Raw genomic sequence first — 16,284 nt, 5'->3', positions numbered from 1 at the left:
CCCTCTAAAAAGGACAGGGGAATGGTTTGCAATCTAATAACTCTGGGCAATGGCGGGGGGGTGTCTTCAGCACCTTTACTATCCTTATGTGCATTATAAGTTTGCAAGAGAAACATATTGCCTACAGTGTTTCCTATATTTCTGTAACCAAAGAATTTTCTTTGGGGTGCATTTTTGAGTTCTAGTGTTCCATAAAACTCATTTTGAGATATACCACCTGGAAACATCTTGAAGGGCAGGAGTTGGAGGCAGGGCAAAACACTATCTTGTGATGATTAATCTGGTACTATTATGAATGGATATGTCATCGACTACAGAGAAGAAGATATCATTGATGGGACCAAAGGGAAGGAGAAAGATCAGAAGAAAAGAGGATAACCTCCAGCATATGGAGAGAGTGTGAGAAGAGGCATAGATATATCTTGAAGAGCAAAATGATGAAAATCCAGAGATATCAGAGAAGAAGATAAGAGCCAATGAGCTTACCACACTGGATGGTCTAGATCATCTTACCAATGTAGGAGGCAAGGTCATCAACTGAAGAAGAGAATGGAGCATGAACTCGGTGAAGTAGGACGTATTAAGAAAAACTACTGGAGGGGCGCCTGGGTGGCTCAGTCGGTTAAGCGTCCGACTTCGGCTCAGATCATGATCTCACGGTCCGTGAGTTCGAGCCCCACGTCAGGCTCTGTGCTGACAGCTCAGAGCCTGGAGCCTGCTTCAGATTCTGTGTCTCCCTCTTTCTCTGACCCTCCCCCATTCATGCTCTGTCTCAAAAATAAATAAACATTAAAAAAAATTAAAAAAAAGAAAAACTACTGGAGATTTGTATTTAGAAGCAACGCTGAGCAGGAGTGAGGGTCCAGATGACATGCATGTGTCAGGTTTTGTACTGAGGGCGGGAGAGAATGATACGTGGTGATGGATTCATGGTTGAAGAACACAAGAAAAGACCCTGTATACAGAGGGTCGGGGATCAAGGAAATCTGAAAGGTTATTGAGAACAATGTTGAAATGGTTGATCATAGAGTAAGGCCAGGCTGGACATAGATATCCAGTGAAGTCAGCCGGGGCCTACTAATGGCCAGGTGAAAAGAGTTGATTCCTTAGGCATTAAGGAAGGGGGTTCTCAAGCTGGGGTTGGAGCATTTGATGTCAAATGTGAAGCCTTAAAGAGTACATTGGAACGAAGATGAGGGGTATAAAGTCACTGGAGAAGGTGGTGGTAAAAATCCATGGGGGAAAATGGTAATGAGTTTTGTACTAAAGTATCGATCGAAATAGAGGGAAAATATAAATCAAATGTGGAAGGTTTGGGCGAAGGTTAAAAACAGGTTCAAGAAAGCAGCAGAGAACCATGATGCAGAATCTAGTATAAAGCTATGACAAGCACCCCAATGAACAGGAGTGGGATGCAGGCAGGAGATCACAAGCTAGGTGTAGATGAAGATTCAGAGCACTGTGATTAAAACCTGGCCTTAAAGCCCAGCTTTGCTACCCTCTCTGGCTTTATGACCTATGGTATATATTTTTCACCTTTCCTAAATGTCATTTTTATCATCTATAAAATCAGAATATAATCTCTACCCCCAAAGTGATTATAAGAAATGAAACTAAACAATGTATGAAAAGTGCCAAGCACAATACCTGCCACACAGCATTTAGTTAACAGCATCCAGGTTACAATGGAGGTGATGGAAGCAAGAAAAGTGGAGTGATGTTCACTCTGGAGACAGTGACAGTGTGTTCTCCAGGGTAATGTCATTTTGATATTCTTGGTGCCTATTTTCTCCATTTAGCCACAACCTGTAATGACTAGTCCAGAAAACATACTCAGTACAAGAAGCAAGGTATAGATAACTCCACTATAACACAAATATGCTGCACCATAGATCGAGTCTGTGTTGGAGTCCTCATTATATAGTTTCAAATGACCTTTCTGCCAGGACCTGTGGCAGACTTTCTGCTCAGAAAGATTCCAGAGTCGAGTGACTTAGAGAAGGAGTTCTCATCACCAGTCATTCATTGAAACCAGAAAAATTATTACCATCTGTATACGTATGTATACATATGTATATATCCATATATGATACGTATGTATTGAGATACATATCTGTCACCTGATCGAAAAGATCTCTTATTTTGAAAACAAGAATCAACTGTACCTGATAGCTCCATGTCTCCTGGGACATGCAAGTGTTATTAACAGAGTTTGTGAATTGTCAAAAAGGAATCCAGAGGTCTCTATGGAGAAAATTAACATAGATTTTATGTGACAAACAGCAGGACCTTCTATTTGCAGGGCCATCCCAGGGGTCTTCAAGCTATCAGAGGTATTTCTTCTGGACATGGGTTAACTAGTGGCTATTAAAGAGCTAAAATATTTTAAAGTAAAATATTTCTTACAACATTGGAAAGCTGAAGATGATGGGGTTCCTGACTTGTTTGCCTGGCCATGATGCCTTCAGTGCCTTATTCTTTGAATGGTTTTTCTCACCACTTTCCAGAGGGGTGAGATTAGTGATGTAGACTTGGGAATTCATTTCAGGTGATTAGTTAAATAGTTAAAAGTCAAATAGATTTCTTTAACAGGTTTAATGGTTTAACAGGTTGATGAGCAACTTAATTCCCACATCCTTCTTCTCAGGGGACTATTAGAGTTTTAAAGGCCCTTAAAAATCATAGAATCCACGTTTTCTGGAAAATGGAAAATGCTGAGGCTCCTACAGGTTAAATGACTCATCCAAGGTCATCCAGCTGGTTCTATCATTTCACTTTCCCTTTTCATCCTCTTGCTCTCTTTAACTCTCCCTCCTTTTTTCTCTCACCAATATTTTGTGTCCTACAACCACCTCTCTGCCAATTATTTCTTGGATTTATCCCACCTTTGTAAAATTTCCTAGCCTCAAATTATGAGACAGTGGGTCTTTGCCAATTAGGAAACCCTCACCACTAATTCCTCACTACATTTGGGGCAAAGAAAGGAGGGAAGTGGAACAATTTTAAATTTACTGTGATCTTTGAGACAGCTTTATCTACACCTGGGAATTGCTGTTAGACAATTAAGGTTAGTAAAGCTCATTGAATTTCTCAGAGGAAAGGTGTTATTTGAATTATTACCAGATAATTATTGTTAAAAATAACAATAATGTAAAAAATAGGAACTTTACATGTTAGAGGCATTATCATTTTAATTTCCAATGGGGTTAGTGGAGCCCTGGGGGATCGAGGAACAATTTTTTTTTTTCATAATGTGTATGCCAGAAACTCCTTGAATTCTGTCTAATGCCTGATGACCTGACAAACTGGCCCAGAATCAGAAGCCGGTCATGCCGTGTGTGCTGTTAGCCAAGTTATTCAGCTTGAACTGCTCCTTCGAAAACAGTAGGAAGGCAAGAGTCAGACATAAGACCTGTGGTACCCAGACCAGTGTCATCGGCATTACCTGGGAGTTTTCTAGAAATGCAGAATCACAGACTCAGTCCCAGACATGCTGAATCAGAAATCCTGAATGATTCATTTGTTCATTAGCGTTTGAGAAGGCCGATATAAGATGTTCTCATCTTCAAATAGAAAGGAGCTAGGAGGAAGCTCCATTTATTGATAGTTTCTGAAAGAGTTCCTTCACCTGAGGTCTGTGCTCCCGGTTTTTGTGTTTCCAGTGGCTCTGAATCATCATGGAAATAGCATAAGCCTCTTTCTTGTGCTGAGGTCACAGTGGGAACTAGAAATGTGTCCATGCTGTGTTGGAACAGTTGTATAATTAAAAAAAAATAATAATAACCCAGATTTAAAGTCAGAGGGATCGGGCTCATATCTGACCTTGAATTCTGACCTCACTATCCATGGCTTTCTAATCTTGGAGTGGTTACTTGAGCTCTCTTAGTCTCACTTTTCCTCATCTGTCAAATGGGCATGCTAATACCTTCAGCACAACATTGCTGTGGGGATTAAGTGAGGATGTATTTATGTGTAAAAATTCCCCATGCCATCCCTAACAAAAATGTAAACATCTAACAAATGGTAGCTATTATTGTTACTATTATCTTTTTTGTAAGCTTTGGTCACAAAGGCCCCGTCTGTCATTTTAGAATGCTTTGGCTTGATTTCCAAAGAATGGGAGGAGCCACAGTGAAATGAGACCTCCACAGAAAATTCCATGCAGTGATCTGCGGCAGTGTGTTACATAACGGCTCTTCTCTCCAAGGGCTTGCAAGACAGAGCTACAGAGACATCAACAACAATAAAACAGACTGGAGTGGAAATGACCCACTGTCTCCCCTGCCTCTGACACCATCAAGAACTTTGCCAGCTGGGTTCCAAGAGCAGATTCGTTATTACAGTGATGATGTAAGAGGCAGAGAGAACAGCTAGATTTCCAGATTCTGGGAAGCATGCATAGCCCCAGTAGCCTCTCAAGATGATCTTTTGCTAACTAATTTGGGTGTAAATTTTAAAAAATAAAAAATAAAATTTAAAAAAAGATGATCTTTTGACTTAAAATATGAGTATATTGGATATGGAAAGCCGTTGCATAGAATAAATATGAAACCTCATGAAGGCATTTTCACGGAGTGTTTTTTTTTTTCAATGCTTTATTTATTTTTGAGAGAGACAAAGTGCAAGCAGGGAAGGGGCAGAGAGAGAGGAGAGAGGAAGACAGAATCCGAAGCAGGCTCCAGGCTCCGAGCTGTCAGCACAGAGCCCGATGCGGGGCTCGAACCCACGGACCATGAGATCATGACCTGAGCCAAAGTCTGACGCTTAACCGACTGAGCCACCGAGGTGCCCCTCGTGGAGTCTTTTTTAGAGCCTAACCACCCTCTAAGCAACAACATATACCACACTGTGCAGTAGTTCTGACTAATAGCCCCTTAGGTGTGTGGTGAGGCATGCAGGGAAGTAAGAAGGGGGATTAGGTGACAGGCTGCCAAAAAATGAAAGGAAGATTACAGCAGTGGGATGTGAGGCTAAGAAAGGGGAGTTTGAGTAAAGAACAGAAAGATTCTGTCTCCATTTAATTATAAAATGCACAACTTAAATGTTAGGCATATTTAAAATGTACACTTATCTAATTACACAATGAATTTGTATGCTTTCAGGTGATTTTTCATTGCAATGTACTAGACATATCAGTGAGTGATACCCTTTATCATTTTAATGTAGTTGCCAGGGGGAGAAAAGAGAAGGAAGCTATATCTGGTGAAGTGTTGATAACCTGTCTGGCCATAAGATGGTTTAGTAAGAACTATAGAGAGCTCTTGAGCCCAATTTGCTGTTTATGTGGCTACTGGGGTGTTGCTATTGAATGGATGTCTCGATTCATAGCATGGCTCCACCATACTGGCCAAAAAGAATATGATTAATAGTACCAAGGTTTTCCTCCAGTGAGTAACAATGAGTAAGTACTCACCTGAGAGAGGCAGATGAGGTCTTATAGCACTGTAGGCTACCATTTAAGAGCCCAGCTTTCCTGCCAAGTGAACACTACGGAGATTCCTGGAAAAGCCTGTTTTTTTTTCACCTAGGTGAACACTGTCATCCCCATGTGTTTACTGGGTGGAGATTTTCATCTTTGGGTGAGAGGAAAGGATTCTGGTTGAGGATGAGGATAAAAAGGAGATTAAGCAATTACTGTTTCTCCTATCATGAGAGGAAAGAAAGTTAGAACAGACCTGGGAGCACTCACCTATGCATTTCCACAAGTGTCGTGACACAAGGAGAGAAAAATAAGTGACAGTGTAAACAAACTTATAGGATAAATCCCACACAAAACTAGGTGGAAAAAGTACTGATGTGGGTTGCATTATAGCAGGAATGCCAACAGCCTCTGGTTCCACAAGGTGAGAATTTAACCATAGAATTACTATGGCATGTTTTCAACAAGAACTTTAGCTGAGCCCACTGCTTTTCTAAAGCATGAGGAATTTCTTCATCCTGGTTTTCACCCTGAGTTTATCACCCCAGTGGTGTTTGCAATATTTTCATAATTGTCTCTGTGGATCATGTTAGAAAGGTTTGCTTCCTTGTTCTTTGAAATTCACCTCGTTTTTTTTTAACGTCATTTGTCTATAAAAGGGTATTTATTATTTCAGTTTATTGAAGCGAACAAGTGAAACAAAATTCTTTGTATCTTGGAACCCAGTATATGCTTGCTGGCTGTGTACCCCATTAGCCCCTCACTCTCTCTGATCTGGTCACTGTCAACAGTCTTCTGGGCCTATTGGTGCCGAGCAAGCAGGGATAGATATTTAAAGATTCGTAACCTTTTCTATCAGTTATTGCTGCTCAACCAGGAACAGGGATGTGGCCTTGAGCAAGTAAGTTCCCTTAATCTCATCTGAAAAATGAGAGGTGATGAACTTTCATGTCTTTCCAATTCAGTCTCCATTCCATGAATCTAAGCAAGAATTTTGATTCCTTTTAACTTTGGTTCAGCAGACACCAGCCGAGCGCAAGTCTGTGTGCAAGGCATTGCACACTACAGGGGCACACCAAGTAAAAACTGTCTCTACTTCCTAGGAGCTTATAGAGAAGGAGCCAAATTACATAAATAACAATCCGAGTCCGTAGAACGTGCAAAAGGAGTAGTGCAGAAAGTGCTTGAGGACTCAGGGCACTTTCCTTTGGGAAAGGCTTCATAAATGAGGTGGAATTTGGATGCAAAAGAACGGAACTTTGCTGCTGTGTAGGAGTAAAGGAGTAGAAATTAGACTGGGGCTATCTTGTAGAGGCCTTGAATACCAAACTGAGAAGTTTGAATTTAATCCACTAGGCAAAGAGCAAAGGAATAATATGTTTAGAACGGTACTGGAGGAAAATTAATGTGGTATTGGTGTGAAGGACTGGCTAGAGGTAAAAAGGACCTGGAGGAAGCAAAGCCATAGGGAGGCCCTGGCATGAGCCCAGGCTCAGGTGATAAAGGGACAAATAGGTGTTGGGATAGAAAGTAGGTGTTGATTTAGGAAGCATGGCCTCAGCACAAACCACATCTCTTGGCAGCTGATTGGATGTGAGAAGCAAAAGAAAAGGAGGCATTGAAGATGACTCCTCCATGGTAGGACCAAGTAACTGGGTGAAGAGGGTACCGATCGATGGCAGGAAATGGGAATATAGTTTGAGGGAAGGCAATGAATTCTGTTTTAAACTTTCTGAATTAGACGTGCCTGTGCTGTATTTGATGGAGGTGTGAGGTTAGTGGCCCTACCTTATTCATCTTTTCCCGGTGCCTGATAGATGCTAAGCAAATACGCATGAATGAATAGATGAATGAATGAATGAATGAATGAATAGATGAATGAATGAATGAATGAATGAACGAATGAACAAATGAGTGAATGAACCAATAACCAGAGGCTATTAAGAATGTGGACCTGGAGCTCTGTAGACAAGCAAGAACTAAAGATAGTCATGTGGGTGTTCGCTATGGAGAAGTAATTGTTGAGTTCATGGAGGGTGGGTGTAGGCAAAGCCTGAGAAGAGAATCTTAAGGAATAGGTACATTTAGGGAACAGGAGAAAGAAGACAAGCCAGCAAAGGAGGCAGAGGAGAGAACTGAGAGGTGGGAGGAAAGTCAGGATAATGCAGTGTTCCAGTGAGAAGGGAGGACAGTTTCGGGAATAAGGTGGTTGTCAGGGCCCCGTGTGGCCAAAGGGGCAAGACCTGGGGAAGGACCTCTGGTGTGAGGCTGGAGACAATCAGAGGTCAGTCCTGTAGCCCCTAAGGCTGAGAGCCACAGGTTAGAGGACACAGGAGACAGTGGAGGTTCCATATTATAGGGCGGAGTCACAGTAAGAGCTCAGACCTTGGCCAGGCCAGTGGTGGTTTTAGAACAGGTAAGAACTAGGCACCAAAGCAGGAGGGGCTACAGTGGAGTCAAGGACACCAGAAGAAGAGCTGGCTTGGCAAGGTTGAAGGACACCCCACCCTCCCCCATCTTCCAAGCAGGCTTGTATCTCCTCACCACAAAATCAACTCCATCTGCACAGACAGGGTGTGGTGGAAGATCCCAGACCACTCCGGCCGTCAGGTGGGCACCCTGAGAACGGACCCTGGGTGACATCCTCTTTTCTTCCTCTGCCTCCCCTGTCGTGCTGCTCTCTGGTGCAAACGTGCAGGCCCAGACTCTTACCTGAGTCCCATCAACGTGAATGATCTGTCTCCATCAACGTGAATGTCTCCATCAACGTGAATGATCACCATCACCTATCATTTAACAGCCTGTCTTTCTTTCTTGTCTGCTCTAGATGCAGCCGCTCTCTGTTCCCTGCCCCAATGAACATCTGCACTAGGCCCAAGCCTTGGAGTAATTTACCTGAAGAGTGACACCATTGATTTGGAAACTACTGTGAGTACACCCTGCCTCCAACGAAAGGCTTCTTAGTTCGCCCAGTTTAAAAAACAAACAAACAAACAAAACTCACACAGTTGTAACTTTCATGCAGATGAAAGTTTAGATGGCTTCGTGTCTGGAACACAGTGAGGTCACCAGACTCAGTCGTGGGGTGCCTGCCACGCCCGCCCTGAGCAGCATCGCGCCCTCCTCACCAGAGGGCTGTGCTGAGCCAGACCTGGGCAGACCTTGCAGGGCCCGGTGCTCTTCTGCCTGGTCGTCTGCACCCCCACCCGAAGCGATGGTGGCTCCCGCGCTCCCTCTTTGCCTCTCGTCACCTTCTGTTGACTCTCACCGCAGCTTGTCATTTCATGCCACCCTGCTCAGATCCATGAGCCAGCTCTGTCGTCTGCATCTGCCTGTTGTCCGAGTTGCATGCCGGCACTGGGCTGTTGCTTCTTTGCTCCTTTAGGAGGCCAACGCTCTCCCTGTGGACTCTGGGCTCCTCAGCCACGTCTCGCAGCCATTGCTTCCAGCTCAACCTTGCCTTCTGGATGCATGGCTGTGTGAGTGTGATTTAGTTTCCTCTGTGTCAGCCATTGATGTAGGAGAAGTACAGCCCTTACAAGGCAAGGTGCAGAAATAAGTTGGGGTGGGAGATATGATGCCTCCAGGAAAACACTTAGTTTGGTATCAAGTATTCATTAACCGATGCTAAAAGTAACAGATGAATATATGCTTTTTTTTTTCCTGGAAAAGCCAGAAATTTAAATTATTTAGAGGCTATGCCTGCAAAATAGCTTAATTATACATTTTAGGACAAAACCTCGTTCTAGTAGTGTTTTCGAGCTTTCCTGTATGGTATGAGGCAGGTAATGGGATGGTGTTTTACAGACATCTCTGTTACTGGAAAACACTAACCCTGGGAGACTAACATCCCTCTTAGGCTTTCAGGTAGGATTTTCACATTCCTATTTTCTACGTCTTTAGCTATTCTGGCATAAATCATACCCAAAAGGATAAAGCTGGTGTTTTTGTTTTGTTTTGTTTTGTTTTGTTTTTTTGCATTGCTTTTCACCTTTAATGCTTTCAGTCACCTGGATGGTGATTGGTGGTAGTGGCTGTGTAGGTGACAGGCAGGCTTGCCTGGACAGCACAGACATGGGGACCATCAGAGTGATCTGCAGTACTCCTGGGGACCAAAGATATGACGAAGAGCAAAAATAGTTTCTTCAGGGGCTGCTGGTAGCTCAGTTGGTGGAGCATCTGACTCTTGACCTCAGCACAGGTTCTGATCTGAGGGTTGTGAGTCCCTGCTGTGCTGGGCATGAAGCCTACTTAAAAAAAAAAAAAAAAAAAATTCTTTATATCCAGGCAAGGAACTTACTTGTATGAACACCTTCATTCATCCTTAAATTTTAGTGCAAGGAGTGCCTTAGAAATTCCCACATCTGGATGGTCTTCTGGGTTTTTCTGCATCCCAGCATAACTATGCTGGTGCCAGTGGCACAGCTGTGCTAGGGTATAGCTGGGATTCCCAGGTTCTGTATCCTTTGGGAGAAGGAAGAGTCTTTACCACTCCTACCTTCCTGCAGAGAACTGTGATCCAGACCCGGAAATCAGGACTTACAGTGTCCTGAAAAACACAGGGAGGTCCACAAGTGAGCATCCGTTTCTGCCCTAGGAAGCATTTTACCTGTGTGGCAACACCTGCTTTCATGCTTTCCAGGTCCTACCAGGGACATATTGGGCTGTAACTTTTGCAGGCTCTGCTTTTCAGAAACTCGGCTCTCTCATATATAAAGAAGAAACAGCAATAAAACTTACATACTTGCTAGGTACCAAACCACTAAGGTGAATAAAGTATAAAAATGTGGACTAATTACAAAAATATGCCCTTCAGTGGGTTGACAGTACCCTGGGCCAGTCTCAAGGCTTGGGGGTGAGTACGGAGGGCACAAGTGTTAGATTTGAAAACCTGCCCACTCCCATACCACCTGCACAGCCACGCTCAGCAGCCCTGCCTACTTATCTGGATTGTTATGATAATTAAGTGAGATAATATGTGTATAATGTCTGACACATCGGAAGTGAATATATTTACTTGACCAGCTAAAATTCACTGGGCATTTACTATGTTGCAGACACAGCTCTAAGGACTAGAGATGTGGCAGCAAACAAACCAAAAATCCCCACTCTCACGGAGCCCGCGTTCGGCAAGGTATTGATTTGTCCAGCCCCCTAACTGCAGTTCTGACTAGACTAAATGCCACACCTTCCTGGCCCCTTCCATTTAAGTTTAAAGCTGAGAGTAACAGCTTTCCCCCGCTGCTAGCCTGGTGGTGCTTCACCATCCCTCGAACGCCCCTTTACCTCCTCTGCACCTCAGTATACAGTCCTTATAGTAAACCCTCTCCGGCTAAAACCTTTGAGTGTGCCAGCTGTTTCTTGCCAGGATCCTGACTGACACAGCGAGGGAGAAATACGCTGAAAAACATTATAAATCAGCCTTGCCACGAAGGTTGAAAAAATCAAGAGAATAAAATGTTTTCATTATGAAAGCATCTTAAATTGACCTGGGAACATTAGACAGAGTAGTAAAGGGATAAGTTGTAAGTAGACATGATAAGTGAGAATCCCAGGGGTTTACCTCAGTGCATGGACCATAGTGCTCAGGTTTAATAGACTTCCATGGTCCAGGTGCAGCTTGCTTAACCCTCAACTTCAAAAGGAGCTTTTGGTATAGGAGCAGCAATGACAGACAGGTGAACAGAAAGACAGTGTCAGGAGGGTAATACAGTAAGATCAAAGTGTTGAAGGGGAGATTGCTTATCCTAGCATTCTTTCCATCTTTGCTACAATTACAGTCCATTGTCCCTGCCCGAGTCCAGACATTAAAAAAGATTACTAAGATAAAGGAAGTGCCTTCTTATAGCTGAGACGATGAAAACCATAGAACTGATGCTCTCAGAGCTACCATCATTGGGCACTGACCATGTGCCGTCACTCTGCCAATCACTTGACATGAATGATCTCATTTAATCCTCACATCAGCCCAAGGAGGTAGGTATTATTACTCCATTGTTTCCACTGAGGCCCAGAGAAACACAGTAATTTGCCTAGGGCACACAGCTACTTGATGGTAGGACTGTGTTCCTCTCCTCTTCCCCCCTCCCCGAATACTCTCTTGATCTTTTCCAATGGTTTTGAGGGAAAGAGAATAAGGAAATGGTTACCATTCCCCCCCAAAATTGAGGGGAAAGCATCATTGGTCTAAATTGTCATGATTCAATGACTGAGTAATTATTTATCAAAAGGAGATTCTGACTAATTCTTTCCTATCCATCCAGGCTGATAAGTGGAAGGCATGTTAATGTGCAGGAGAGGGTGGGAGCCCAGTGAAGAGAGAAAATTGGGAGAGGGAGATGGAAGAGAGCACTCGCCTCTCAACAGCCCCAGGAGCCTGATAAGAGCTCACACGGATAAAATATTTATGTTCCATATGTTGCAGAAAGCACTGCCATCACTGTATGTGTGCAATATGTGCAAAGAAGTATGAAATATATACATCAAATGCCACCGATCTGGTTAATTTCCACGTGTTTAACATGCCTAATACCTACCATCTCATCAATATGTTTCAATGCATATTTCTTTCCACACGCAATATGTCTAGTAAGGAAAGAGCCAGCATCATCCACAACCTTACTCATTGCTATGTTTCAGCCCAAAGCTTGTTGCCAGGGCCGGCACAATGAGAGTTAAAAACCAGCCACCAGTCACCTTAAAATGCCTTTCCAGTTCTTGAAGCAGCCCTTTTTCTCGTAAGAGAAATGTATGCAGTGGGGAGATGAAAATGTTTTTGTTCTCTTTGGACAATTGGGAGATATTCAGTGAGAATGTCAGAACTGACCGTTGAAAGGCAGGTGCCTCCAGCCACACTTTTTTTTTTTTTTTTTTTTTGAATGCAGAGCTCCACCAGTGTGGTGGGAGGAAGTGCACAATGATTGGTCTGTTTCTCTGTGGAAGTGTTCAGGGTACACCCAGTTTTGCTTTGCATATATTTACGAAACATCTGCCCTTTTCTTGTTCTTAAATCCTTCCCCCTCACCATCCCCCTTTCCCCTTTCTCCCGGTTTCTTTCTTTGTTGTTGTTGGCTTGTCTAACTTTTTCATTGGAGCTTTCATTTTCCGGTTGAGGGGCGACTTCATCAGAGTGTATAATTTTAACATTGAGGGAGGGAGGAAGGGAGGGAGAGAGGGAAGAGAGAGAGAGGGAGAGAGAGAGAGAGAATGAGAACTGAAAAGAAAGAAAGAGGCTGAGCGGACAGAGCTTGGCAAACCAACCTTTGGCATGGTGACTGGGAAGAAGGTTCTGGTCTGGTAGGGAGTTTGCCTCTCTGACATGCTGCCCCAAGTCTCCTGTGTGCTGCTGCCCTCTAAAGGCTCCAAGGAATAATGCAGAGCCACAGAGGCTTGGACAGAGTTACCCTCAGATGTGCCATGTTTATATAATTCTTTTTACACAACCAAAGAAGGTATTTTCGATTAATTACTACAGGACTTGCTCTTTCCTCCTTAATAAACTACGAACTGAAAAAATGGGGTCAAAATAACAGCACCTGTGCGTGTCTAGACACAGCCTGCTGCTACGTTTCAGTGTGTCTCAGCTCCAGGGAAAGGAGTCCAACAGAACTATTAGAGAGGGTGAGGAGGGAAATCAGTTGCTTCTAAGGACAGTGAGTGGCTCTCTGTTATCTGTGAAGTTGGGAAAAGCCCAGTGGTATAAGGATAAGCAAATGAGGGAGTGAACCAAAAGGTTGAATTTTCAATATTTTCATTTGTAGAGGTGGCTTTCAATGCCCCTGTACTATGAATGTTCTCTGAGTGTGATCCTTGAGACAACAAACAAGAGGGTGTGGTGCAAAATGTCAGGTAGGAAGCAGGATCAAATCTAGGGAAGGAAGCAAGGGCATTTATATGAAGTACAATACCATTTTTGCAGCATTAAAAATGAAAGAGTGACATTGGTTGTGTGGTCATGTACACATGTTTGAAAGAGGGCTTTCTCAACTGCCTGAAACACACATCCAAAACTAGCATCGCCTTTGTCTATAAGCGTCAGAAATAAATATTTTTTCTGTGCAGCGATATCTGTCATTAGTATTTCATCCTGATATTTAAATGACTCAGGAAGACCAAGCTCGCTTCGGGGAGCAAAATTGTCCTCTTCTTATCGAATGCCCTTCATGGATTCAAAGGAAAAGCAGCCAGTCAATGTAGATTTCACTGCTGCATAAAGTGTAGGAAACTTAATTGGGATTTAGACGAGGACTATTCTCAAAATATACTACATCTCAATTCCGCTTCATTCCATCAACAAACAAATACTGAATGACAGCTTTGTCTAAGCTACTCTGATGAACAGTACACACTAGAGAGCAAACTCTGGGAAGGTAGCAACCACGCTCGTTGCATCCCCTAACCTATGCAGGCACACCATAGGCACATGATATTTATAAGATGACTATGTGAATAGAGGAATAGTGGGAGGGAAGGAAGAAGGAAGGAAAGGATGAACACAGAGGATTTAAAAATCACTAAGACATTTCCCTCAGAGAGTTTACAGTCTCATAGGAGCGATGACCACATAAATAATTATCATTGAAACAAAAATTTAGTGAGTAAAATAGGGAAAAGTAAAAAATTTTTGGAATTTCAGAAAAAGGTGGGAGGGAGTTGAATCTCAGAGAGAGAGAGAGATTCTATCTGGTAGAGGGGGGAATCAAGACAGTTAAAAGATAAATACAATTTCAACAGAGTTGAAGGGAAATAACTTGAAGAAAGATGTAGAGCCAAGGATGTTCAGATTCCCAAAGATGTTCTACAAATAATAAAAAAACTTGAAAGTCCTGGGCACCCGGGTGACTCAGTAGGTTAAGTGACCAACTCTTGATTTCAGCTCAGGTCATAATCTCACGGTTCATGAGATTGAGCCCCGCATCGGGCTCTGCACTGACAGTGTGGAGCCTGCTTAGGGTTCTCTCTCTCCTCTCTCTCTGCCCTTCCCCCTGCTCATGCACACACACTCTCCCACTCTCTAAATAAATAAATAAACAGAGAAGAAAAGAAAAGAAAAGAAAAGAAAAGAAAAGAAAAGAAAAGAAAAGAAAAGAAAAGAAAAAAGAAAAGAAAGGAAAAAAGAAAAGAAAAGAAGAGAAAAACAAAAAGAAAAGAAACTTGAAAGTCCTGTATGGCCAACATGTAGGACATGTGAGCTAAACTAGAGCATGTATAGAACTCATGTGGGGTGTCAGGCTAACCTGGTTATCTCAGAGGGGTCAAGGAGGATGGAGAGCCAATAAAAATTAACAGCAGTGTAAATAAAAGTGTTACGATGATAGCGGTGGAAATGGAAAGGAAACGTGGATGCGAAAAATATGAAGGAAGCAGTATTCTCAGGTATGGACGAATTGGCTTTAAGGCAGAGGAAGGTGTTTTTAACCTAAGGTTTCTAACCTGATGACAAACCTGGTGACAGACAACACTGATGGAAATGGGACCTTAGAGGAGGCACTAGCTTTCGATGATTAAAAAAAGGTGAGACTTTGATCTTGGATACTTTCTTAAACTGAACCCCAGAAAGTAGTCCTTGGATGTGCATGTAGACACTCAAGTCTTGGGGATTGATTCCATAGTCACCCATCCAAGAAACAGTTGGTAAAGCATTGCAATTTGTTGCTTCTCTTATTGGCTTCCTCCATACTGAAAAATATGTCTGAAAACTTCCCCTGTCTTTTCATCTTTACCATGCCATCTCTGCCTCCTGCCCTCTGAAAAAGCAGATTTGATTTCACAACCTGTTGGACGAGAAACACAGCATGCTAATCATAACACCATATTCTGCGAGGGCAGATTTTAACTACCCGGTACAACAAATTTCGATACAAAATATTCTGTATGACAAGTCCATTGCCAGGCTTATAGAAACAAGAAAGACATGGAAGCAAAGCTACTTACAACAAATTCTGTTGCACACATAATCTTGTACCGAAAAATTAAATCAAATAATTTCTCTGGTCACCAATCAAATAATGATAGAAAAAAGGCACGGAGCCATGGAAATTGGAAGGCATGTTCAGGGTATGACTAAGAATGCAGAGTGCCTAGGGCCTAGGGCACATGCAGTATAAGTTAAGTATTTCTGTGTTTATATCAGTTTCATCATCCTGGGGAGAGGACACCAGAGCCAACCACTACCTGACGTCTTTTACTTCCTTTTCCTGACCCCAAATCGCAATTAGCAACAATTACTTTCTAATTCCTTTTACCCATCTCTTCACGCCCCAAATTCACAGTCGCACTCCCACACTCCACGGTCATGATGTACCAAATCAACAAACAAAGGGAATGTTAAGCTTTGGATGAGCAAAGAGTTGGAAGAGAGGATCTCCATGTGACACATTACCGCTTTACCTGCTAGCAGCTAAGCTCATCTTTTCACTTTTCATTTGCTACTTTAACAAAAACCTCCATCACTACCCTTTCATCTCTACAGCCTGCAAATTTAGATTGTGATTTGAAATTATGTGTTCATCTGAAGTAAATCTAATAACAGCAAGAAAGTTGAATGTTCCTTAATGTATTCCATGAATAGAAACTTGAAGCTGGAAGGAACATTTAAGGCCTTCTAATCCAAGCCCTTTATTTTACAGATGAGGAAACTGAAGCCCAGAGAGGTGAAGTGAGGTGCCCAAGGCCACACAGCAAGTTAGAGGCACAGCTAGTACCATAGCTCAAGTCTCCTGACTCCCAGTCCAGTGCTCCTCCCATTACTCCACGGGTCCTGTCTCTAAGCTTCCTGACAAATGCTAGAACGGTAAACCTCCACTAGTATTTTTCAGACCATGTTAAAACTCTTAAGGGGGAAAAAAGGATGCTTTCTTGGATAA

At 42.8% G+C, this 16,284-nt stretch overlaps 1 protein-coding gene across 5 annotated transcripts in view; it reads left to right on the top strand.

Moving 5' to 3' along the window:
* The window catches only part of ZBTB20 (zinc finger and BTB domain containing 20), a 761,798-nt gene that overhangs the window by 703,058 nt on the left and 42,456 nt on the right, over positions 1–16,284 (top strand). For all 5 annotated transcript variants that reach the window (XM_042998568.1, XM_042998567.1, XM_042998569.1 and 2 more), the window contains 2 exons: positions 8,247–8,347; positions 16,048–16,211. In XM_042998568.1, coding sequence (XP_042854502.1) covers positions 16,201–16,211 — 11 coding nt within the window. In that variant the 5' untranslated portion in view covers positions 8,247–8,347; positions 16,048–16,200. The remainder of the gene's footprint in view (positions 1–8,246; positions 8,348–16,047; positions 16,212–16,284) is intronic.

Source organism: Panthera tigris, chromosome C2 (genome assembly GCF_018350195.1).
Source record: "Panthera tigris isolate Pti1 chromosome C2, P.tigris_Pti1_mat1.1, whole genome shotgun sequence".
NCBI classification, from domain to species: domain Eukaryota; kingdom Metazoa; phylum Chordata; class Mammalia; order Carnivora; family Felidae; genus Panthera; species Panthera tigris.
This window is presented reverse-complemented; position numbering and strand designations above follow the sequence as displayed.